General features: G+C 42.7%; 1 protein-coding gene across 2 annotated transcripts in view; it reads left to right on the plus strand.

Moving 5' to 3' along the window:
• The window catches only part of Rtn1 (reticulon 1), a 203262-nt gene that overhangs the window by 166194 nt on the left and 17999 nt on the right, over positions 1-19069 (plus strand). The window contains exon 1 of one of the 2 annotated variants that reach the window (XM_075948795.1): positions 9183-9361. The exons of the other annotated variant lie outside the window; for it this stretch is intronic. Coding sequence (XP_075804910.1) covers positions 9301-9361 — 61 coding nt within the window. The 5' untranslated portion in view covers positions 9183-9300. Of the gene's footprint in view, positions 1-9182; positions 9362-19069 lie in introns of those variants that run through there. 2 annotated transcript variants of the gene reach the window in all.

The following is a 19069-nucleotide window of genomic DNA, read 5'->3' on the forward strand; positions in this document are numbered from 1 at the left end:
TCCAGCATCTCACAGCTGTCTCTAACTTCAGCTCCTGAGGATCCAACACATATTTCTGTGAGCACTGCACACACAGACACATGAATAATAAATCTTTTTGAAAAGATTTATTTATGAAATAAAATAATCTATAATATAATAAATATATAATATAAAAATAAAATAAATATATAATATAATAAATATAATCTTGTGAAACTATTAGAGGAATGAAGGAATGAACAAAAACACATTTGATATTATTTAGAGATGATAAAGGAAGAAGTGAATTAAATGGGTATAATGAACAAGAAGGGAGTAGGGAGATGAAGGTTCAGAAATATCAGTGATTTAACACACAAATTAAAATTTTTACAAAGATAACTAGCCCAGATTAAAAGCATGGCTCGAGACTATGCTGTTTATGATAACATACAGAGCTACAGGTTTGGAAGCAAAGACTGGAATAAGTTTTGCCACACAGATCAAAAGAAAAATATTGTGTATGTCACTACCAGCTATACTAGACTTTTGGTCAAAGATTATTGCTAGAGACATGAAAAATAAATTAATCAGTAAGACACGATAGGCTTGAATTTATAAATTCTCAACAACATGGTTCTAAAATATATAAAGCAAAGGTTATAAATTTTAAAAATCTAAAGACAAAACAACATCAAAATTGGTTGTAGCACGCTTCTTTTAACATCTTATTGAAAAAAATTGAGTAGGATAGATTAATTCTGTGATTAATCAATGTAACTTGACTGCCATTTGTGGAGCCTAAATACACAGTCATTCAAGTTGGTTTGATGTCTATGTTAAAATTGAACATATTCAAGATATAAGGAAAGTTGTAAAATGTTTCAGTGTGTTATAGTTGTAAAGAATTTTGTATTGATTGCAAAGCAAATAGTATAAAATTATCAAGATAGTTAGAAAAATCCCCAATTGTTTATAATAGTACTTTATTGATGGACCAAAAAAACTTACAACAAATACTAGAAAATGTTCTGAACTACCAGTAACATCAATACAGTGTACATCTAAAATAGTGCTTGGAGGCAAATTTGTAGTTTTAAGTTTTATGGGTTCTTTTTAAACATTTTTTGCTATGTTTTGTGTGTGTGTGTGTGGTGGGTGGGGTTGTGAACATAGAGTGCAGTGCCCATAGAGGCCAGAGGAGGCTATCAGATGCCCCGGAGTTACAGGCAGTGCAGTTTTTAGCCAGTAGTTGCTGGGAACAGAATTCCTTCCTCTAGAAGAGAAGCAAGTGTTCTTAATTGCTGGGCCATCTCTCCTGCCCAAACTATATGGATTTAAACAAACATACCAGATTTTTGTTTATATCTGAAAACACTAATGTGCTTTCATTTGAAAGGGTTGGTAAAACGGAAGTATTAAAATAAAAGTAATTCATTTATTACTTTTAATTAATAAAAGACACTAGTTTATTCCAGTATATTTTGAACATGTAACTTTGCATTTTCCTGTATAATACAAAACCCTTATGGCACGAACCACAAGCAGTTCCTGCTTTCCTTAGAATTAGAATAAAAGTAATAATATAAAATGTAAATCAAATATATAAAGAAAGAACAACAAATAAGAATTTAGTTATTTAAAGTAAATTTGTGATACTGAAAAACTCCCAACCCGTCAATCAAGAGGCAAACAGAGAAAACGTGATGATGTCACAAACGAGGGATTGACACAGTGGCTTTTCTAGGTTACTGGAAACGTTAAAGGGCGGGGATGAGTGATTTACACCAATAAACTTGACATTTTTCTTTTGCAGTGCTAGGACTTGAATTTGTGAGTTCACACACACTGGGCCAGCCCCCATCACTGTGCTATGTTCTCAGTTCAACAAAAAATTTTAATAGACAAATTTACATGGATAAAACTAACCAAAATTGCCGGGCGATGGTGGCGCATGCCTTTAATCCCAGCACTCGGGAGGCAGAGGCAGGCGGATCTCTGTGAGTTCGAGACCAGCCTGGTCTACAGAGCTAGTTCCAGGACAGGCTCCAAAGCCACAGAGAAACCCTGTCTCGAAAAAACAAAAAACAAAAAACCAAAACTAACCAAAATTACCATAATCAGAAACTAAAAAGCAGGATCCTATCATACCCGATTAAAGAATTGTATGAATCATACTCAAAATGCTTTTTTAAGTATGCATTTGCTATAATCAGAATTTTCATTTGCCTCATTAAAAACAATTTAATACTAAAAAAAAAAAAGAATTGTATGAATCAGCTGAACCCAGGGGGGCTGAGTGGTGAATTCTTCCAAATATTACAATAGGAACACCATCCTATATGGACGCTTCCAGAAAAGTGACATTGTTAAACTTGATTGCTGAGGCTGGTGTGACCATAATGCAAAATAAAAGGAAAGGTATTTCTGAAAGAAAACAAGGACAAGGATGGGGTGGAGGATGCGGTGGTGGTGGTGGTGATGGCAGAGGATGGTATGTTTCTTACAACTGTACAAGAAAATTTAGGAAACTGAACCTTTCTGAGCGGTGCATTAAAAACCATCACATTAAAGAACCGATGAGATTTAGTTCAGGAATAAAAGTTTTGCTGAAGGTTCACAGCTCACTGCATGTAATTTCTACATCACAGAATAACCAGAGAAGTGCATATGCTCATTTCAGTAGCTTTAGAAAAGGTGCTTGCTAAAAATTTAATATGTGTTCAGAAAACTAGGGCTAGAGTAGCATTTTCTTAATCCAGCGAATCCCAGCGAAAAATTTCAAGCCAGTGTTGTCACACTCAGTAGTAAAAATGTTGAACGCTTCTCCTTGCAATTCAGGAGAAGGACGGAGTTGTTCATATCCAGCTTAGTCATTGTTTTCCTGCAGGCTTTAGCCGGTTTAGTATGAAGGGTATGGGCTGGTACGATGGCAGTGAATGAGGCCCGAAGTTCAACCCGAGAACCTGTGTAAAATGCTATGATGAGTATAGAAGGTTCAAAAGAACCTACGAACTATATTAGTAAGAGAATTTGGGAAAATGGCTGGTGAAGATTCACTGACTTGCCGGCGTCTTTTCCAACTCTATTTTTGGCGTTTCTATTTGAATAACGCACTAGACTCTTCTTCATTAAGCATCCTTCAGATCATTTTGTTTAATCGACTTGATAGCTCTTGGTTTCTTGGCTAGCCTGTCCCAGCATGCTTCAGTACATTCTTAACACTTCTGCTCGTGCTTCTTATCCTGGAAGACCCTTTCCTAGTCTCTCCTTGTCTGATTGGCTGGATTCTGTTGCTCATCTAGCTCATTCATTTGAAGTTATAGCTTATGGTAGTTTCCTTATAGGGTTGGTTCAGAGATCTTAATAGTCAAATCTGACTTGTTAGAGTCTGGAGTTAATACTTCCCCCTCCCCTAGGAAGTCAAGGACTGTAGATGCTCTCCTTGATCTCTTTCCTGCCTTTGTTCTACTGCGCTCTCCGGTTCAGCTTTGTCTCTCTTTTAAAACCTCCTCCAAACTAATCAGCAACAGTTTGTCAAAATATTTTATGTGTATGACTGTTCATCTGCATGGTTGTGTGTATATCATGTATAAGTGATGCTGTCGTGCCCCATAGAGGCCTAAAGAGGCCATCAGAACCCCTGGACAGTTGCAAGCCATCATGTTGGAGGATGGGAACCTAGGACCTCTGAAACAGCAGCAGGTGCTCCTAAGCACGGAGCCATCGTCTACCCACTACTAGGTTTTTGTTTTAAATTAATTCTTGGAGAATTGTGTACCATCTTCGCCTCCTCCCAAGTTTCTCGCAGGCCTATCCCCTTCCCTCGACCCCCATCTCTCTGCCTCCTTTCACTCATCACATCTGTGATGAGCATATGTTCACGTTTGCGTGGCCTCCTGCTGGAGTGCGATTTACCTGCTGGTAGTAGCACTCCTAACCAAAGACAACTCTCCCTTTCCCAGCAGCCACCAATTGCTGACAGTCTCCAGTGGGTGACGCTTCATGACTGTTACCCTCTCCTTCTGGATTTGTTCTGGCTTGACCCTTCACGGTGCCTGTGTATGCTGCCGTTACTACTGTGAGTTCATATTGCAACTGCCCTGTTGTGTACAGAGGACCCTGCTTCCTTGTGTTTATACACCTCCGGCCTATGCATTCTTACCACTCCTTCTTGCACAATGACCACTGAACCCTGGTGTGTGTGTGTGTATGTGTGTGTGTGTGTGTGTGTGTGTGTGCACGCACACATACACATGCACACATGCAATACAGGCATTCCCCGTAGGGCTGAGCATTCCATAGGCTCTTATTTTCTGTACCTTTGCCAAATTGTGGGTCTCTGTGTTATTTACTGTGAATAGAAGCTTCTCTGATGGAAGCCGAGAGTACATACATTAATCTGTATGCAAAACAATTGTTATGTCACCTAGAACTTGATGGTAAGACCCTATTGCTAAAGACACCACATACCTGAGCCATGAAACATGGAGATATCAAGCTAATGCTAAGGTGGAAGCTTCATCCCAATAGTGCTAGAAGGTGCTGCTACTGGAGGGGGGAAGAGATCACCGGTTTCACCCAGCTGTGAGCCCTGTGAGCTACAGTAAGGACTGGCCTGGTGAGATAGCTTCAATGGTGCCATGGAGGCATGATCATGATGTAACCTATGACTTTCTGGTTGGATAGAAGTCCTGCTGCCCAAGACGAAGTCCATAAATGGCACCATTGTTGGGTCAAGAACATGAGGCTAGACAGGTCACAGGCCCTAGGGGAGAACCTAATAGTATCATACTGCTAAATCTACATAGTATTAAACTAGCCCCTGATGACTTATTGAGAGTCCCATTTTTATGATCAGTATTCTCTCATGCATCTTACTTCTTCCACCTAGACCTAGTTTTATTCTTCTGGAAGTCACAACATTGATAGGTTTACCTTCTGGTTCTGTGAGTGCTAGCTTCTCTTGTTTCTTAGGTATTGGAAACTTTCTATATCAGCATTGCTGGATGCAGAATTCTGAATGATAACTATGTCCCCTTGATAGCTGAGACCATTAATGCCAAGCGATTGTCTTCTCATTCTCTTAGAGACTATCTGTAGATCTAACAGTTTTAGAGCATAATCTGCTCTCTCATTGGGCTTCATTTTAAGCCTTTCTCCTTGTCTTGATGAAAACCATGCATCCCGTGCCTACCTTCCTGACTCCTTCCAACACTCTCTTTGAGTTCAGGACCCTAGACCTGAGATGCTAACCCTATCACGCGCGCTAAATGCCCTTTTCTCTCCCATCTCCTTGCCTCAATGTTTTTCAGTTTCAGAATGATAGAGGTCATAGTATTGATGATTATTTGTACTACTGAGGAGTTGACTGATCTTCACAAGTGCTAGAAATGAAGTCCTCTATCTATAAAATCCTCAGTGTGGATCTATTATTCACCTTCTTCAGTGGGTTTGCTACTTGAACTTCTTCAACCTTTCCCTCCTTTACTGGCAATACTATTTCTCAGGCTTGTTACAAAGTGACCCCTGCATGTGCCTGTAATTAAGATTCACATTTCCTATTTATTTGTCGGCCTGGAAACTTCCCATCATTCAAAGCGGCAGTGCTGTTTCTTCTTGGACCTCAGCTCGGTTGTCACCTACACTAGGATGCCTGTCCCGAAAGCTCCACCCCTTTGTGCCCGGTGTATCCACTCCTCCTTCTCAGACAGCTATCTGATTGCTTCTATCTATTTATAGTTTCCCATGAATAGCTCCTTTGTAGTTAGAGACATGCGCTTATGATGGCCTCTATAAATATTTGTAAATCGAATGAATAGATGGGTAAATGGAACAAATTAATCCAGAAATCAAAGTAATAGTCTCTACTTCCCAGAGATTCTATAGCCCAGAACACATGAAGACACACTTCCTGAATTATGAGCTAATCCATTATCTCAATCTCCACAATTACAATTCATGCATTACCTTGTTAGAGCAGTTAAGGATCAAACTCTAAGGTCTGCTCTGACTTCCCCTCATAAGCTCGGTCCTTGCCGACCCTCTTATAAAAACAGCGGGCACCACAGTCCCCAGTCTCTCTTCCCTTCGTGCCTGCTTCGTTTTTCTGGCATATTTGTCCACAGGAGTATATTTATATTTAATATTTCCATCATTATCTGTCCTCATCCACACTCTAGGTGAGGTTGTTCTGGAAATTAGTGGTGACCATGGAGTGTGTGCTCAACAAATATTTGTTGAATTAACATATCAGTGTAGGTGGTACTCTTTTTCCATGGGGAGACAGACACCACACAGTCAACGTGGGCATACCAGTCCCCAGCTTTTATCTCCATCCGGATGAAATTACAGAATTTGGTTATTTTGCTCCTCTTCAAAACAGACTGCGTAATGCATGATTTCATCTTGAAAGCTAAAGCAATCGCTTCCTCTCCTGGCAAGCACATAACCCGAGAGTTCTGAGCAGGCTGTGGAAAAAGCCCTTCTGTTCCCTACTGGCTTGGAGGCTGCAGCAGTTCCTGCCACCTCTTAGCAAACTTTTTTTTTTTTTGGCTTTCCATTTTCTTTCACCTCTTAAGGAAATTTACATATCTTTTGTACCCATTTTTTTTTTCATTTCGAATTTGAACTTGGCAAGAGCTGCCAATCAATTCTATGTGGATTCAAGCAAAGAAAGTATCCTTTTGCCAGGTCTGTGGGAAGTAAGGTCTTATTTCGTAGCGGCAAACTTGTAAAGCTAGAACTTTTTGTGTATCGTGAGAGCCCAGAGACGCCCATTGCTGATGGCCAGGCAACTGCTGCAGCACATGTGGGTCTCGTGAATGCAGGGGTCTGAGACTCCCAGGCCAGTGATCTCCCTCCTCTACTGCTCCATCAGTCTTTTTCTGTTTCCCTGTGCATTAATCTCAAGCCTCTCAATTCTCGTGTCACTGGTAGCAATGCAATCCTACCCCATCTTTGGCAGGCTCCTTCCTAACCTTCAACTATCCGATGACCCTACTGGCTTCTCGTGTTCCATCAGACTGCTTTCTTCAAACTTGAAATGATTCAGAAAAAAATGTGATTGTTCAGCTAAACTGGCATTTCCAAGTCAGGTTGGTGGTCAGCAAAAAAGTGCAGCCCAAGGCCTTTGGCATGATTTATCCTCTGGTTGAGAAAGACCTGGCTTCTGACCACTGGTCTTTGTGGAGGTGGGTAGAGGGGAGAGATGCTGAACTCAGCTTTCTTGCTGAGATTAGCGAGGTTTGCTATTCATTCTGATTAGCAGGACACAGAGAGGCTGGGGGGAGGTGGCAGAACACTTGGATCTTGGCTATTTCTCAACTGTCCCTCTACTGAACGGAAGGTACCTGCTGGCATCATCACCTAGAAACCTGAGGCTTCTGTTGGACTGGCAGTGCCTCCTAGTGGCCCAGGCTCCAAAGACCGAGAGGTGCCTGGGGCAGTAACAGACTCCAGGCAACTCCTTTCTGAGTCTACCTCAGACAGGGAGATTTCGGTGCTGGTGAGCTCATGGGCATCACCAGATTACCTGATGACTTGATTCCAACAATGACAGGCTGTGAAATGAAGAAAAAATTGGGGGGGGGGGAGTCAGGTAGGAGATACAAACAGAACAAGGAACAAGGCCACTTCCCTCTAGAGGTGAGTTTGGAAAGTGCTTGGTTATAATGTGCTCCCCATCAGCTTTGAAGAGAACCCATCCTCTTCCTGTGCAGGAGAGGTCAGCTGCCCAGAAAGGCCGAATCATCCCCTGCAGCCATAATTACTTAGATTCTGCAGGTATAACTTCAGATACTACAATCAGAGCCAGGGGGCCCAACTGGTCACATTGGAGCCTTGTATTCTGAAAAGAATATGCATGAGCCCAAAGATCCCATTTTAAAGACTATATTCTCTTAAAAATGAAGAAGAAATCATGCTTACAAGCACAACCTGCCTGAGGATTGCCAATACAGGATAATCAAATGCAAATATGACTCTGCCTAGCCCACTTTGGAGAACTGGAGAAGAATCTAGAAGGCTGCACTCCTCCAGGAGGTGAAGAGAAGTACTCTAAGTCACAGGAAAACAAAGCAGGAAATGTGGCTTTGGTGTCCAAAACTCTTCCTTCGCGACCCTTCCGTGACCCTGGAGACAGAACATCTCCTATCTTCATTCTTGTCTTGTCTCCTCATGGACCCCATCCCAAACAATGCTCACATTCCTTTCCTATCTCTTTGCTATCTTGCCTTTTCCCCCATCAAAATACATCTGTGGCCTATCCAGTCGGCCAAGGTCTTTGTGTTTATTCCAATAGAGCATTTATTGCAGAGACAGGCTATACCACTAATACAGTCAGCCACCACCTGTTCCTTCTACATTTACATTTGGTCTGGAACTCCTGAAATCTCAGTCAAATCACACACGACTCCAGTCCTCTTCCTCCACTGTGCCCAGTTCCAAAGGTGACATTTTTGAAAGAATGCCCTTTGTTTCTCTGAGTTCTCTTTGAATGTCCCCCAAACTGATCACCCCTGTCAAAGACCAATGACCCCATCTGATGTGCCAACACTTAAGGGCTTCCAAGTTCCATATTCTAATATGTATTCACTCAACAAGCACTGGAGAAATTACAGTTCTTTGAGACCACCGTAAGATTCTAGCCAGTAATTGTTGCTCAGATAATTGCAAAATGGTAGCCACAATTTTATTCACAAGGTTTGAGGTAATTGTGGAATATTCCAGACAAGGGACAGAATTTGGCATTCCTATGGAAGATCCTGAGCAGCAATCTGTGTCCAACATTTTTAGAATTGGGGACAGGAGAGGCGAGCAAAAGTGAGGACTGGTGGGCATCATGCTGTAAGCTTGACATCTGTACTGCCACATGTCTTGGCCAACAGGTTTCTTGTTTCTAAGAAATTTCTAGAATATGCACCACACTGGTCAGGAATAGCTCTGGTCTCCTTAGCTGCCATTTCCACACGGGTGTTCCTTTCCTTCCTCCCTTCTCCCCTTCTTCCGCACCCCCGCACCCGTATCTAGCTTGCGTGCGCGCCCCATCAACGCTCCACAGTCTCGGAGGCAGCTCCCCTAAGCTGCCCAACCCAAGCCGCGGGCCCGTTGAGCCGCCGCATCCCCGCGCGTGCGCGCGATCTGCTCCGGAATCGCACTGATTCGCTGACGGGCTCTGCGGCGCCCGCGCGCTCCCACCCGCCCGTTGCGCGCGCGCCCGGTGCGGCTTCACACTGCAGCCGCGCGGCCACCGGAGCCCACCGCCGCAGCCGGGCAGCGACACGGAGTGCAAGCTCAGCGCCTGGAGGAGAGCCACGGCGAACCCGCCAAGCCCGCACCATGCAGGCCACTGCCGATTCCACCAAGATGGACTGTGTGTGGAGCAACTGGAAAAGTCAGGGTATTCTCTTTATTTCGGTAGTGCATGCCTGCGGCGCACGCGGAACCGCGATCCGGACTCGGCCATTGTGCATCATTTCACCTGTGGGACCTATGCATGCTTTACACCCAGGAGCTTTCTGCCGGGGGGAGTAAACCTGTTCTTGTAAAAAATCGACACGGGTGATATCTGTCTCCCCCCACCCTACCCCGCCGCCTTTGTCCCCTCCCAGTTCACCCCTTTGTTTTCTTGTGTATTGTGGTATTGTAAATAATGCATCATTTGCCTCCTCTGGGAGGTTTTGTTTTGTTTTTTTTTTTTTTTTTTTTTTGGCCTGATCATTCGGGACTTGTTTAATCTCTCAGCCGCGGAGTTAAAGTGCTTCCTTATTGTTCCTGCTTCCCAGTGCCTCTGTTTCTGCCCAAAGGTTGAGATCAGAGCCATTAACTGAGAGGACTTTCTTAGGAGGGAGGGACACACCCATTTCAGGCTTGTTATTTGTGGTCACACAAAGGAGACTGGAAATGCAGACCAGCTCTCCAAATCCTGAAACTATGATGGCGTAGCTACTTATTAGGGTGGTTCACTCTGAAATATTTCGGTCTTTGTGACTGTCATTGGAATAACCCATGCCATTTATTTATTAACAATGGGCTTCAGTGAAATAAATGGAGGGAAATAACAAAGCAGTAGCGGCTGCCCTCTGGTCTAACAGAGTTATTTAGAAGCGGTCCATATTAGCACTGGGTGTGGCCGCCCTCCAGCCTGGCTGGCTTTTCAGCCATTTTTATTCAGCCTCATATTTCATACATCCATCTCTCCTTTGTTACCTTAAGATTTTCTCCCTCACCTTGCATGAGGAGGAGGAAGGGAGAATTTGCAAGAATGGATGGTGGGAGCTAAAGTTGGGGTGTTGGTCAGATGCGGTGTCTTTTGATATTTAACAAATACGGTTCTGAAGAAGGTGCATTCGGTGGAACCTGCAGGGGTTTGCAGCATCCTCGGGGACCAAGAACACTCAGAGTGGTAGCTCTTTTTAACCTAATACCTTCTCCTTATAATACATCACGGGGGGGGGGGGGATTACAAGGGGCTGTTCCTTTCGTCTTTCTTGCTTCTGCGTGAATTTCCTTTTATTTTTTTAAGGAACGACAAAAACACAAATCTCAGAATTAAAAGCACTCTTGCTTTGGTTCATGTTTGTTGGTTTGGGTGGCAATAGCAAGAAATACGGTCGTCTGCTTCGAGTCCTGTGGGCCTATTAGAAATATGATTGTCACAAGCAAATAGGTGGGCCATAAATTTAAAAGGCAATAAATAAGAAATGTCCAGCCAAAGGGTATAATTTTAGAAAACGGTGACAGCTACATGGAATGGCATACGTTGAACAGAGAAGGTGGCTGTGAAAATGCTTTGTCGCGTTTCTTCTGGGTCCATGTGCTAGGCTCCATCAGTTGGATGCTCACAGTCTACAACCGTATCTTCACAGCAAGTGTAGATGGACAAGAGGACCTGTGGTTAGGCTTTGATTCAGAGTATCTTCTACTCTTAGCAGAGTAGATATGGAAAGACGGCAGGTTCTGTGTTTTTTTTTATTTATAGGTACTGAGCAGTATAGCATCCCAGTGCCAAGGGTTTTGCATTGGTTTATTTCAGACTTCAAAGTGGATATTTTTATAATCAGGAATTAGCATGAAACGCAATAATGTGCCCACTGAATTGTGTCCCTCTCCAATCACACAGCTGCTTGAGAAGATTAATTCAGGATTGCCGAAGAGCCTGTACACCCAGTGACCTTTGATTGTCATTAGAGTCATTGATTTCTTTTTCTCAAACAGAACAAAGCCATTATCTTGAAAATTGACTAATAGCCCGCTAGGTAGTTCAGTGACACCACAGGGCCGAGGTAAGAATGAATCACTGCTTTGTTGGCTTCCCCTTCCTGTGAGACCTTGCTTCATAAACTGAGGCTGAAGTAGATTCGAAATACAGCTTCAGTTCCCTTACCGTTTAAAGCGAATTGCTCAAATCCCAGGGTGCAGCTTAGAATCACCTGCAATGCTTTAAGAAGCACAAAGGATGTGGGCCCCACCCCTAGAGCTGAGCATCATGATTTAAAAAAAAAACACTCCTTGAATGACTTTAATATGTATACAGGGTTGAAGCCGCTAATGTATAGTAACTCTTAGTGTGCCCAGCTCTTAGGCCGGCAGAAGCCCAGCACACAGACGGCATGGGTGTGTCCTGGGAGCAGCTCCAGTACGGTTGGAAGTCGGTAGAACACTGCTGAAAATGTCCTCTGGATGTAGTGAGCTGCTTTCCCTCGAGAGGAAATACATGAACTTTAGGTCGCCTCTGCAGTTAAATTTTCAGCTACAAATGACATCAGTGTATTTCACGGAAATGTATCATAGAACTAGAGTGCATGGGTTTGGATCGGTGTGTGTGTAACGTATGGGATTTCAGCCAAAGACAACAATTAATGGCAGTTTGTGCCTATACTACCAGCACTGAAGATGCTGAGATGGGAAACTAGTACAAAGCTACCTGGGACCGTAGAGCAACACTGCACACAAAAGAACCTAAACCGAGAGAGAGAGAGAGAGAGAGAGAGAGAGAGAGAGAGAGAGAGAGAGAGAGAGAGAGAGAGAGAGAAAGGTTACAGAAAGAGAGACTAAATCTGGCTTAGTGGTGCACACCTGTAATCCCAGAGCTGGATGATCAGGGGTTCGAGGATGCCTTGCTCATACAGTGAGTTCAAGGGCAGCCTATGAGACCCTGTCTCAAAATGCAAAACAAAACCTTTAAGTGTCGCAGGATATAGGTTCAGCCAATGGAGCTAATTTTATCATTTACAACCATCTTAATTTTTCCTAGGCCTTTTTATTGATCCTTTTCAGCCCTCTCAAGTCCTCTGCATGGACGTTTGTTTCACATTTTCATTTAGCAGGCGATGGCTCTTGCTTCTGCCAGGGGCACAGCTAGTGACAACCTGAGCCCTGCATCCTACTGTTCAGCCATCTGCCTCCGAGGTTGATGGTGCTTTCTTCTGTGATTTCTCAAGATGAGCTATCTGAACAATGGTGAATAGCTCTCATATTTACAAGTTGATATTTTGCCGAGTATCTTCTTTCAAATCCCCAGTTGCCTCTTGGATGACAGGAGACTCAAAGAAGAGAAGTGAGGCTTGCCCAAGATCTTGTGAGAGGTGGTAAATCCGCAGTCAAAGGTGACTTCCAGTGTGACATGGGGCTCTTCCCCTCCCAGCACTCACTGCCTCCCTTACTAATGCCGAATGACAGAACATGAACTCCCATCCACCTCTCTGAGATGTTTTCATATAGGTTCTTCGTTATAGACAAAGCCAAGTCCAGTAGTAATGCACATGTCCCACTTACGCTATTGTTGTCCTGGTCACCGCCATCACTGATTGATCATTCTAAATTCTTCTAAATGTTAGCAACTTGTCAGTAATTGTCCTAAACTCCAGTGATGTGCTTGGTCCATGACATCCCTCCCGTTGTATAGGACAGGGAATTCAGAGCCTAAGGACAAGAGGAATAGTAATTTGCCCTATATTCGTATTCAACCACACCACTTAAATCCAATGATCCTGTGCCAGAGAGACAAAGAATGAACAGCATCCACCCATAGGAATCTGTTTGTGCTCTAAAGACCCCCACCACCTTTTTATAGATTTCCCTGTGCTCAACAAACTCCATGGGCAGCATCCATAACAGTGTGGTGGTTTGGCACAGCTGCTATGGGCTCGATGCTGAGGCCCAACTCCTACTTTATTGTATTATGACTCCACCAGAATGCAAAATTTTGATAAGCTTTTATTTATTCTTTCAAAATGAAGTAGTTTGGAAATTCTGGGGTCGCCTTCAGTGCTCTATGGAACTTCTTCACAATTTTCTGATCTGAATGATAAGCCAAAACACCCAAGCATCCCACAATACATGGCAAACATATGTATTTTAGCCACAGTAACTGAAAGAAATGGTTGGATTTGGGGGTTTTTATTGCATTTGAGGGCTGGAGAAATGATCCAACCGATAGAGTACTTGCTGTGTAAGCAAGAGGTCCTGGGCAGATCCCCCAGAATTTATGTTAAAAAGCTCAGCATCAGCTTGTAGTCCTGGTACTGGGGGAGGGTACAGGCAGGTCCTTGAGCCTCACTTCCTTGTGAAAGCCCTTGTCTCAGAAAATGAGATGCGTGGCTCTGAGGAGTGAGACCAGAGGTTGACCTTCAGCCTCTACACGAGTACACGCAAGCATGCTCACCTGCGCATGTGTGCACCCACCTTTGCCTACGAACATAGGTGAGTAAATATAGAAGTTTGGTAGAGACAGTGTCGCATTTGCACAAATGCAGACCAGTCTTGCCTTCTACCAGAGCCAGCATTTTATTTAGGCTCATTATTAGAATATGCCAGATATTACCGCATAACATTATATAGCAAACTCCTCCCCAGTACGGATGCTAATGAGATCCTGTGGGACTTCTGCTCGGCTGGGGAGCTGGGACTTTCCTTGGTAAAGAAAACCTCCCCATACGCAGGTAATATTTCCAATGTGTCCTGACCAGGCAGTCAGAGCCACTGATGGGGGGTGTTTTCATTTCACAGTGTCTCCAGCACTGTCGAGGGAAACTTTATAAGGGTCTATGTTTCAGAGTCTGAGGTAGAAATGACTTTTTTTTCTGCTTCTCTAACAGTGATACATGCACACTATTATTTTTTTTTTACAAAGAGAGGTTCAGTAAAAGACACAAATCACCCCAATTCCTACCATTCGGAGTTGATCAGTGTGCACAGTTGCTGGGTATTGTCTAATAAGTCCTGTCTGCCTCTGTATATACTTGCAGGTATGCATGTCATAAAAATGAAGCTAAAGGCTGGGCATGCAAGGAAAAGGAGTTTTTATAAAATGAGATGTGAAGATCTCAAAAATAATTTTTGGTTTTTGTTTTGTTTTTTTGTTTTTCAAGACAGGGTTTCTCTGTGTGACTCTGGCTGGCCTTGAACTCACAGACATTCTCATGCTTCTGCCTCCCAAGTGCTGGGATTAAAGGTATGCACCACCATACACAGCTCAAAAACAATTTAAAAAGCCGGGAGGTGGTGGCGCACGCCTGTAATCCCAGCACTCTGGAGGCAGAGGCAGGCGGATCTCTGTGAGTTTGAGATCAGCCTGGTCTACAAGAGCTAGTTCCAGGACAGGCTCCAAAAACCACAAAGAAACCCTGTCTCGAAAAACCAAAAAAAAAAAAAATTTAAAATGATTTAACATAAGAACCTGACATAGGACTGAAAGACCTAGGAACTAGAGACATATATCTTTACCACATGAGCTAATCCTAAAATTAGAAATAATACCATGAAAAATATTACTGAGTTAGAATCATTTTAATTATGCATTTCAGTTTGATCTAGAAAGCTGCACTTCCCACAATTTCTATCTTAAATAATTTATTTTTATTTTATTTACATTGGTGTTTTGCCTGCAAGTATATCTGTATTCAGGAATCAGATCCCCTGGAACTGGAGTTACAGACAGCTGTGAGCTGCTTTGTGGGCACTGGGAATTGAACCTGGGTCCTCTGGAAAAGCACTCGGTGCTCTTAACTGCTGAACCATCTCTCCAGATCCTACAATATCTGTTTTAAAAATAAACATTTTTTAATTGAATAAGAGGGATTGGCAAAGATGCTGATCTATATCCACATCTTCGAATTTGTTCTAGTTCCTAGATTTTCAGGAGTTAATACTTATTTCATTAAAAACCGCAGCTCTGTTCTATGTTGGAAGCACTGTGAGGACTATACATAATAGAGCTTGTGGGTGAAATGGTCACCGCAGCTAGCTGCCCTTCTCCGTTCCTAGGTCTCTCTTCCTCTCTCTTCCCCTCCCTTGTCCTCTGCTCCATCGTCTCACTCCATCCACTGTATGTTCAAAATGATAGTCTGCTCTCAGTTCATCTGCATCTTTGGATGAGCTAACACATTCTGGAACATAAATATGGAGCAATGTTTTAAATTAGTTTAGAATATCATTAAATTTTAAAATCCACTGAACCCAGCAGGAAAAAAATTAATTTTGATCTTAAGTGTGTGGTTTTCCGAATATCATATCCCTGTTAAGAAAGGAGAATACACGCACGTGTGCACGCACACACTCGCATGCTCGCACACATGCACACGCGCATACACCCACACACCAATATTCCCATCCCTCCTGGCCTCTAGCGCACATCTCTGCATTCCTTTCCTATCACCGCTCTTCCTGTTCTTTTAAAACTACCGCAGCCATTTGGAAAAATATGGCTTCCTTATAATTAAGCTCACATTTTAAAAGCTAAAATCTTGATGTTAATAATGATTCTGTAAAATGCGCATTTTGGGCCCAACATGGTGGCTCATACCTGTAATCCTAGCACTCAGAAGATGAGGCAGGAGAATGTCCATGACTTTGAGGCTACCCAGGGCTCCAGAAGGAATTCTAGGCCAGCCCAAAGCGATAATATCTGATATTATCTGACTAGGTGACAGCTTATATTATATATTTTATATTATATATGTAGTTTTACAACTTAATTGCAATTGTGTTCTAAATTTATAGCATTTATTTCAGATAAGAAAATTGTAATTTTTGGAAAATTACAATTGGAAAACAGAGATCTGTTTTCCTAAAAGATGTTTGAGCTGTATATCCACATTAACTCAGAACAAAGCTGTGTTATTGCTTCATTGAATAAAATTTTTAAATTCTTCCTCATTTCTGTGTGCTACCAAATGGAACAGGGGAAAGAATTCAGTTGTCACTCACAAGTTCATCATCCACCCGGGTGTGAATTTTGAACAAGTGAAAAATAGAAATATAAGAAGGTTTAACTATAAAATGCATTGCAGTGCTCCCCAGTCCACACCAGCCAGGTGTCAAATGGGATCATATTTTACCTCTGTCCTTCATCTGTTCATACGCAGTCTGGCAAACCTCAAATCTAGTGATAGTTAATATTTGCAAAATCACAGTAATTTAACAAAGGGGACCAGATATGCTGAGATATCTATCATTCCTCTTTGTACATTTTTTAGTTCAAGATAATGTTTCTTTGCTGTTGTATTTTGGTCAAAATCAATCAAGAATACACTCTAGAAATCAGAACAGAAACATCAAGTGTCTGCCTCCGCCGTTCTTTCCAATACCCCTGCCACAATGGATTCTAAGCCCGTGTAGAACTTACTTAAGACTTTATGGCTAATTATGGTTGATGACCAAAATACCGGATGAACAGTTTTATATTTTGATCTAGTAAAAAAGCTGGACGAGAAGCAAATGAAGACGTTGAGTGCTCACTGTCCCAGGGTGAACTCCTAAGGCCGCAGCCTCTGTCTTTCCCTTCATGTGGCCATTTTCTTCTTGCATCACAGTTTGTGGGAAGGCTCTTGCCCGTAAAGCCTTGACTTAACTCAAAGTTTAGAAGAAAGTGACTTGTCTTAAATGTGTGTCCTTCTGGGCTTCACTTTCTGGAGAGGCCTTATGCTGGTGACCCTGGACCTAGTTGTCACCAAGGTCGCCTCACAGGAAGGAGAGAACAGGGATGCTCTCGGCACTACTGATGAGAGCTTGAAGATAGGAACCAGAATCACTCCACCAGCTCAGGGGAAAAGGCGAGGCTTGCCTAAGCCTCCAGTGCTTCTCCAGCAGAAATTGAACACTACAGCCATCTTCATTCATGAAGAGAGGTTCCAGCCATTGCTGTGGCCTTGACAATCAAATCCTTTATTTTCCTTTGTTCCTCCAAAGCTCATTTAGAGAGTGGATTAAATGCTGGACCCTTTTACTGTGTCTAGGAAATGCCGGGCTTCCTGCACCTTCCCTTTTAAAACATCCACAGGGTTACTGAAACAGCTAGAAAAAGTGCTGGCATTTCTTACTGACAGCCAGATTGGCTGTGTTTGGGTGGTATGAAGGAAGGACCTGGGAAATAGCTTCGGTAATTCTGTCAGCACCTTCCCAGTTGGGCTCAGGACTACTGGGCTGCCATTTGAAGTCCCACTGTGTGGGAGACTCTAGCTTAGCAAATGAAATTCAGGGTTTATTCCACTAAAAGGCATCGTCTTTGAAGGTCTTGGAGATTGAGTGTCAACGTATTCCACTGCACCTGCTGTTTAATGTAAATGGGAGATTAAGCACAGCAAGTCATTTCTGTGTCTTCATGTCAGCGCTCAGCGGTGATACCTTGTTGGTCTCATAAAAATATATCAGAATCTGGTTTTCCTATCATCTCTTTGGACACTAGATTGGAGAGAATTCGGGCTTGTGTAGCCTTCTATGAGTTCTCATGAGGTAGCAGGTCACTGCAATCAAGGCACTGAAGGTGGGCTGAAAAGTATGTAACCATCAATATACTATTATTTGTCAGTGATTTTCTGTTTGATGGTGATGTTTCTACCAACAGAACTCTTTTTCTTACATTTTCCCACTTGGTCTTATTTAATGTAGCATGAACTTGTGATACAATGGTGTCTATAATCTTTTCTGGACTAAGATGGTAGCTAGGTATGATAGTGCTTGCCTTTAATCCCAGCTTTGAGAGGCAAAGGTAGAAGTAACAGGTATGCAAGACCACCCTAGCCTATATGGTGAGTTCAAGACCAGCCTAGCCTACATGGTGAGTTCAAGACCAGCCTAGCCTACATAGTGAGTTTATGATCAGCCGTGGCTACAAGAGACCTTGTTTCAGAAAAACAAAAATGAAAGACAAATGGATCGATAATGCAGACAATTGTTTAATTTATTGCCACTTTATATTATGTGTGCCACATTTTGTTTTATAAATAAAATATGGATCACTGCACTACTGTCTTCTTCACTTATACATTTTTAATAAGCTTTCTAAATACCACAGCCACTATTGGGTCATATAACGGAATGTATCTAAGAGTTTCCAAACCAAAAGCGTTGGATCACAGTGAAGGGCTTTCTTTCTAGAAAATTGGCATAGAGTTTACTTTTCAGTGGTTCTAGCATGGATCACTACTCTCATTGCCTTTTCTGGTTTTAGTGAGATGCTGGAGGTGACTGGCACACCGGCTTGATGTTCAATACTGAGATTCTTCAGATCCCTTAGTTCATCTTTGACTGTATTAGTTTTAGTCCCAGGCAGCTGTGTACTCATTCCTACGGCTTGAGGACTAAGCTGAGATCATCAAGCCTCGTCCATTTATCAAACTGGTAGGACCCACTGACGCATCCTTTTAAATCCAATGTGTTGCCCCCGGGCTTTTTTTTTAGCAAAGTAGCCTTAATTGTTGGAATTGTCAAAGCGATGCAGTGAGGTACCTGTCCTCCCGAGCATGCTCAGTGCGCTACTGTTTAACGTGACAATTTTTCTGCATGAGAAGAATATTAGGAGAACTGTCTCTGCTTTGCTGTCCCCAAGGCACTTGAGGTCATGTGCTGCAGTTGTAGGGTTATTAATGAGACTTTATTCAAGGCCTCCTATTCTGGTTCCACTTCGTGTCATTACAATACAGTAGCGCAGTCTTGGTAAACGTGTAAAGGAACTCTGATTTTGGTATACAGTTCTGCAGGTCCACAGTTGAGGTCCTGCACCCAGTGATGGCCTCCTTGTGGTCAGAGCCTTGAGGTGCTACAGGGTATCTGGTGACAAGAGACAGGGAGCACACTTTTGTGTCCGTGTCCAGATCTTTCTCTGCTC

This window comes from Microtus pennsylvanicus, chromosome 14 (assembly GCF_037038515.1).
Source record: "Microtus pennsylvanicus isolate mMicPen1 chromosome 14, mMicPen1.hap1, whole genome shotgun sequence".
NCBI lineage: Eukaryota > Metazoa > Chordata > Mammalia > Rodentia > Cricetidae > Microtus > Microtus pennsylvanicus.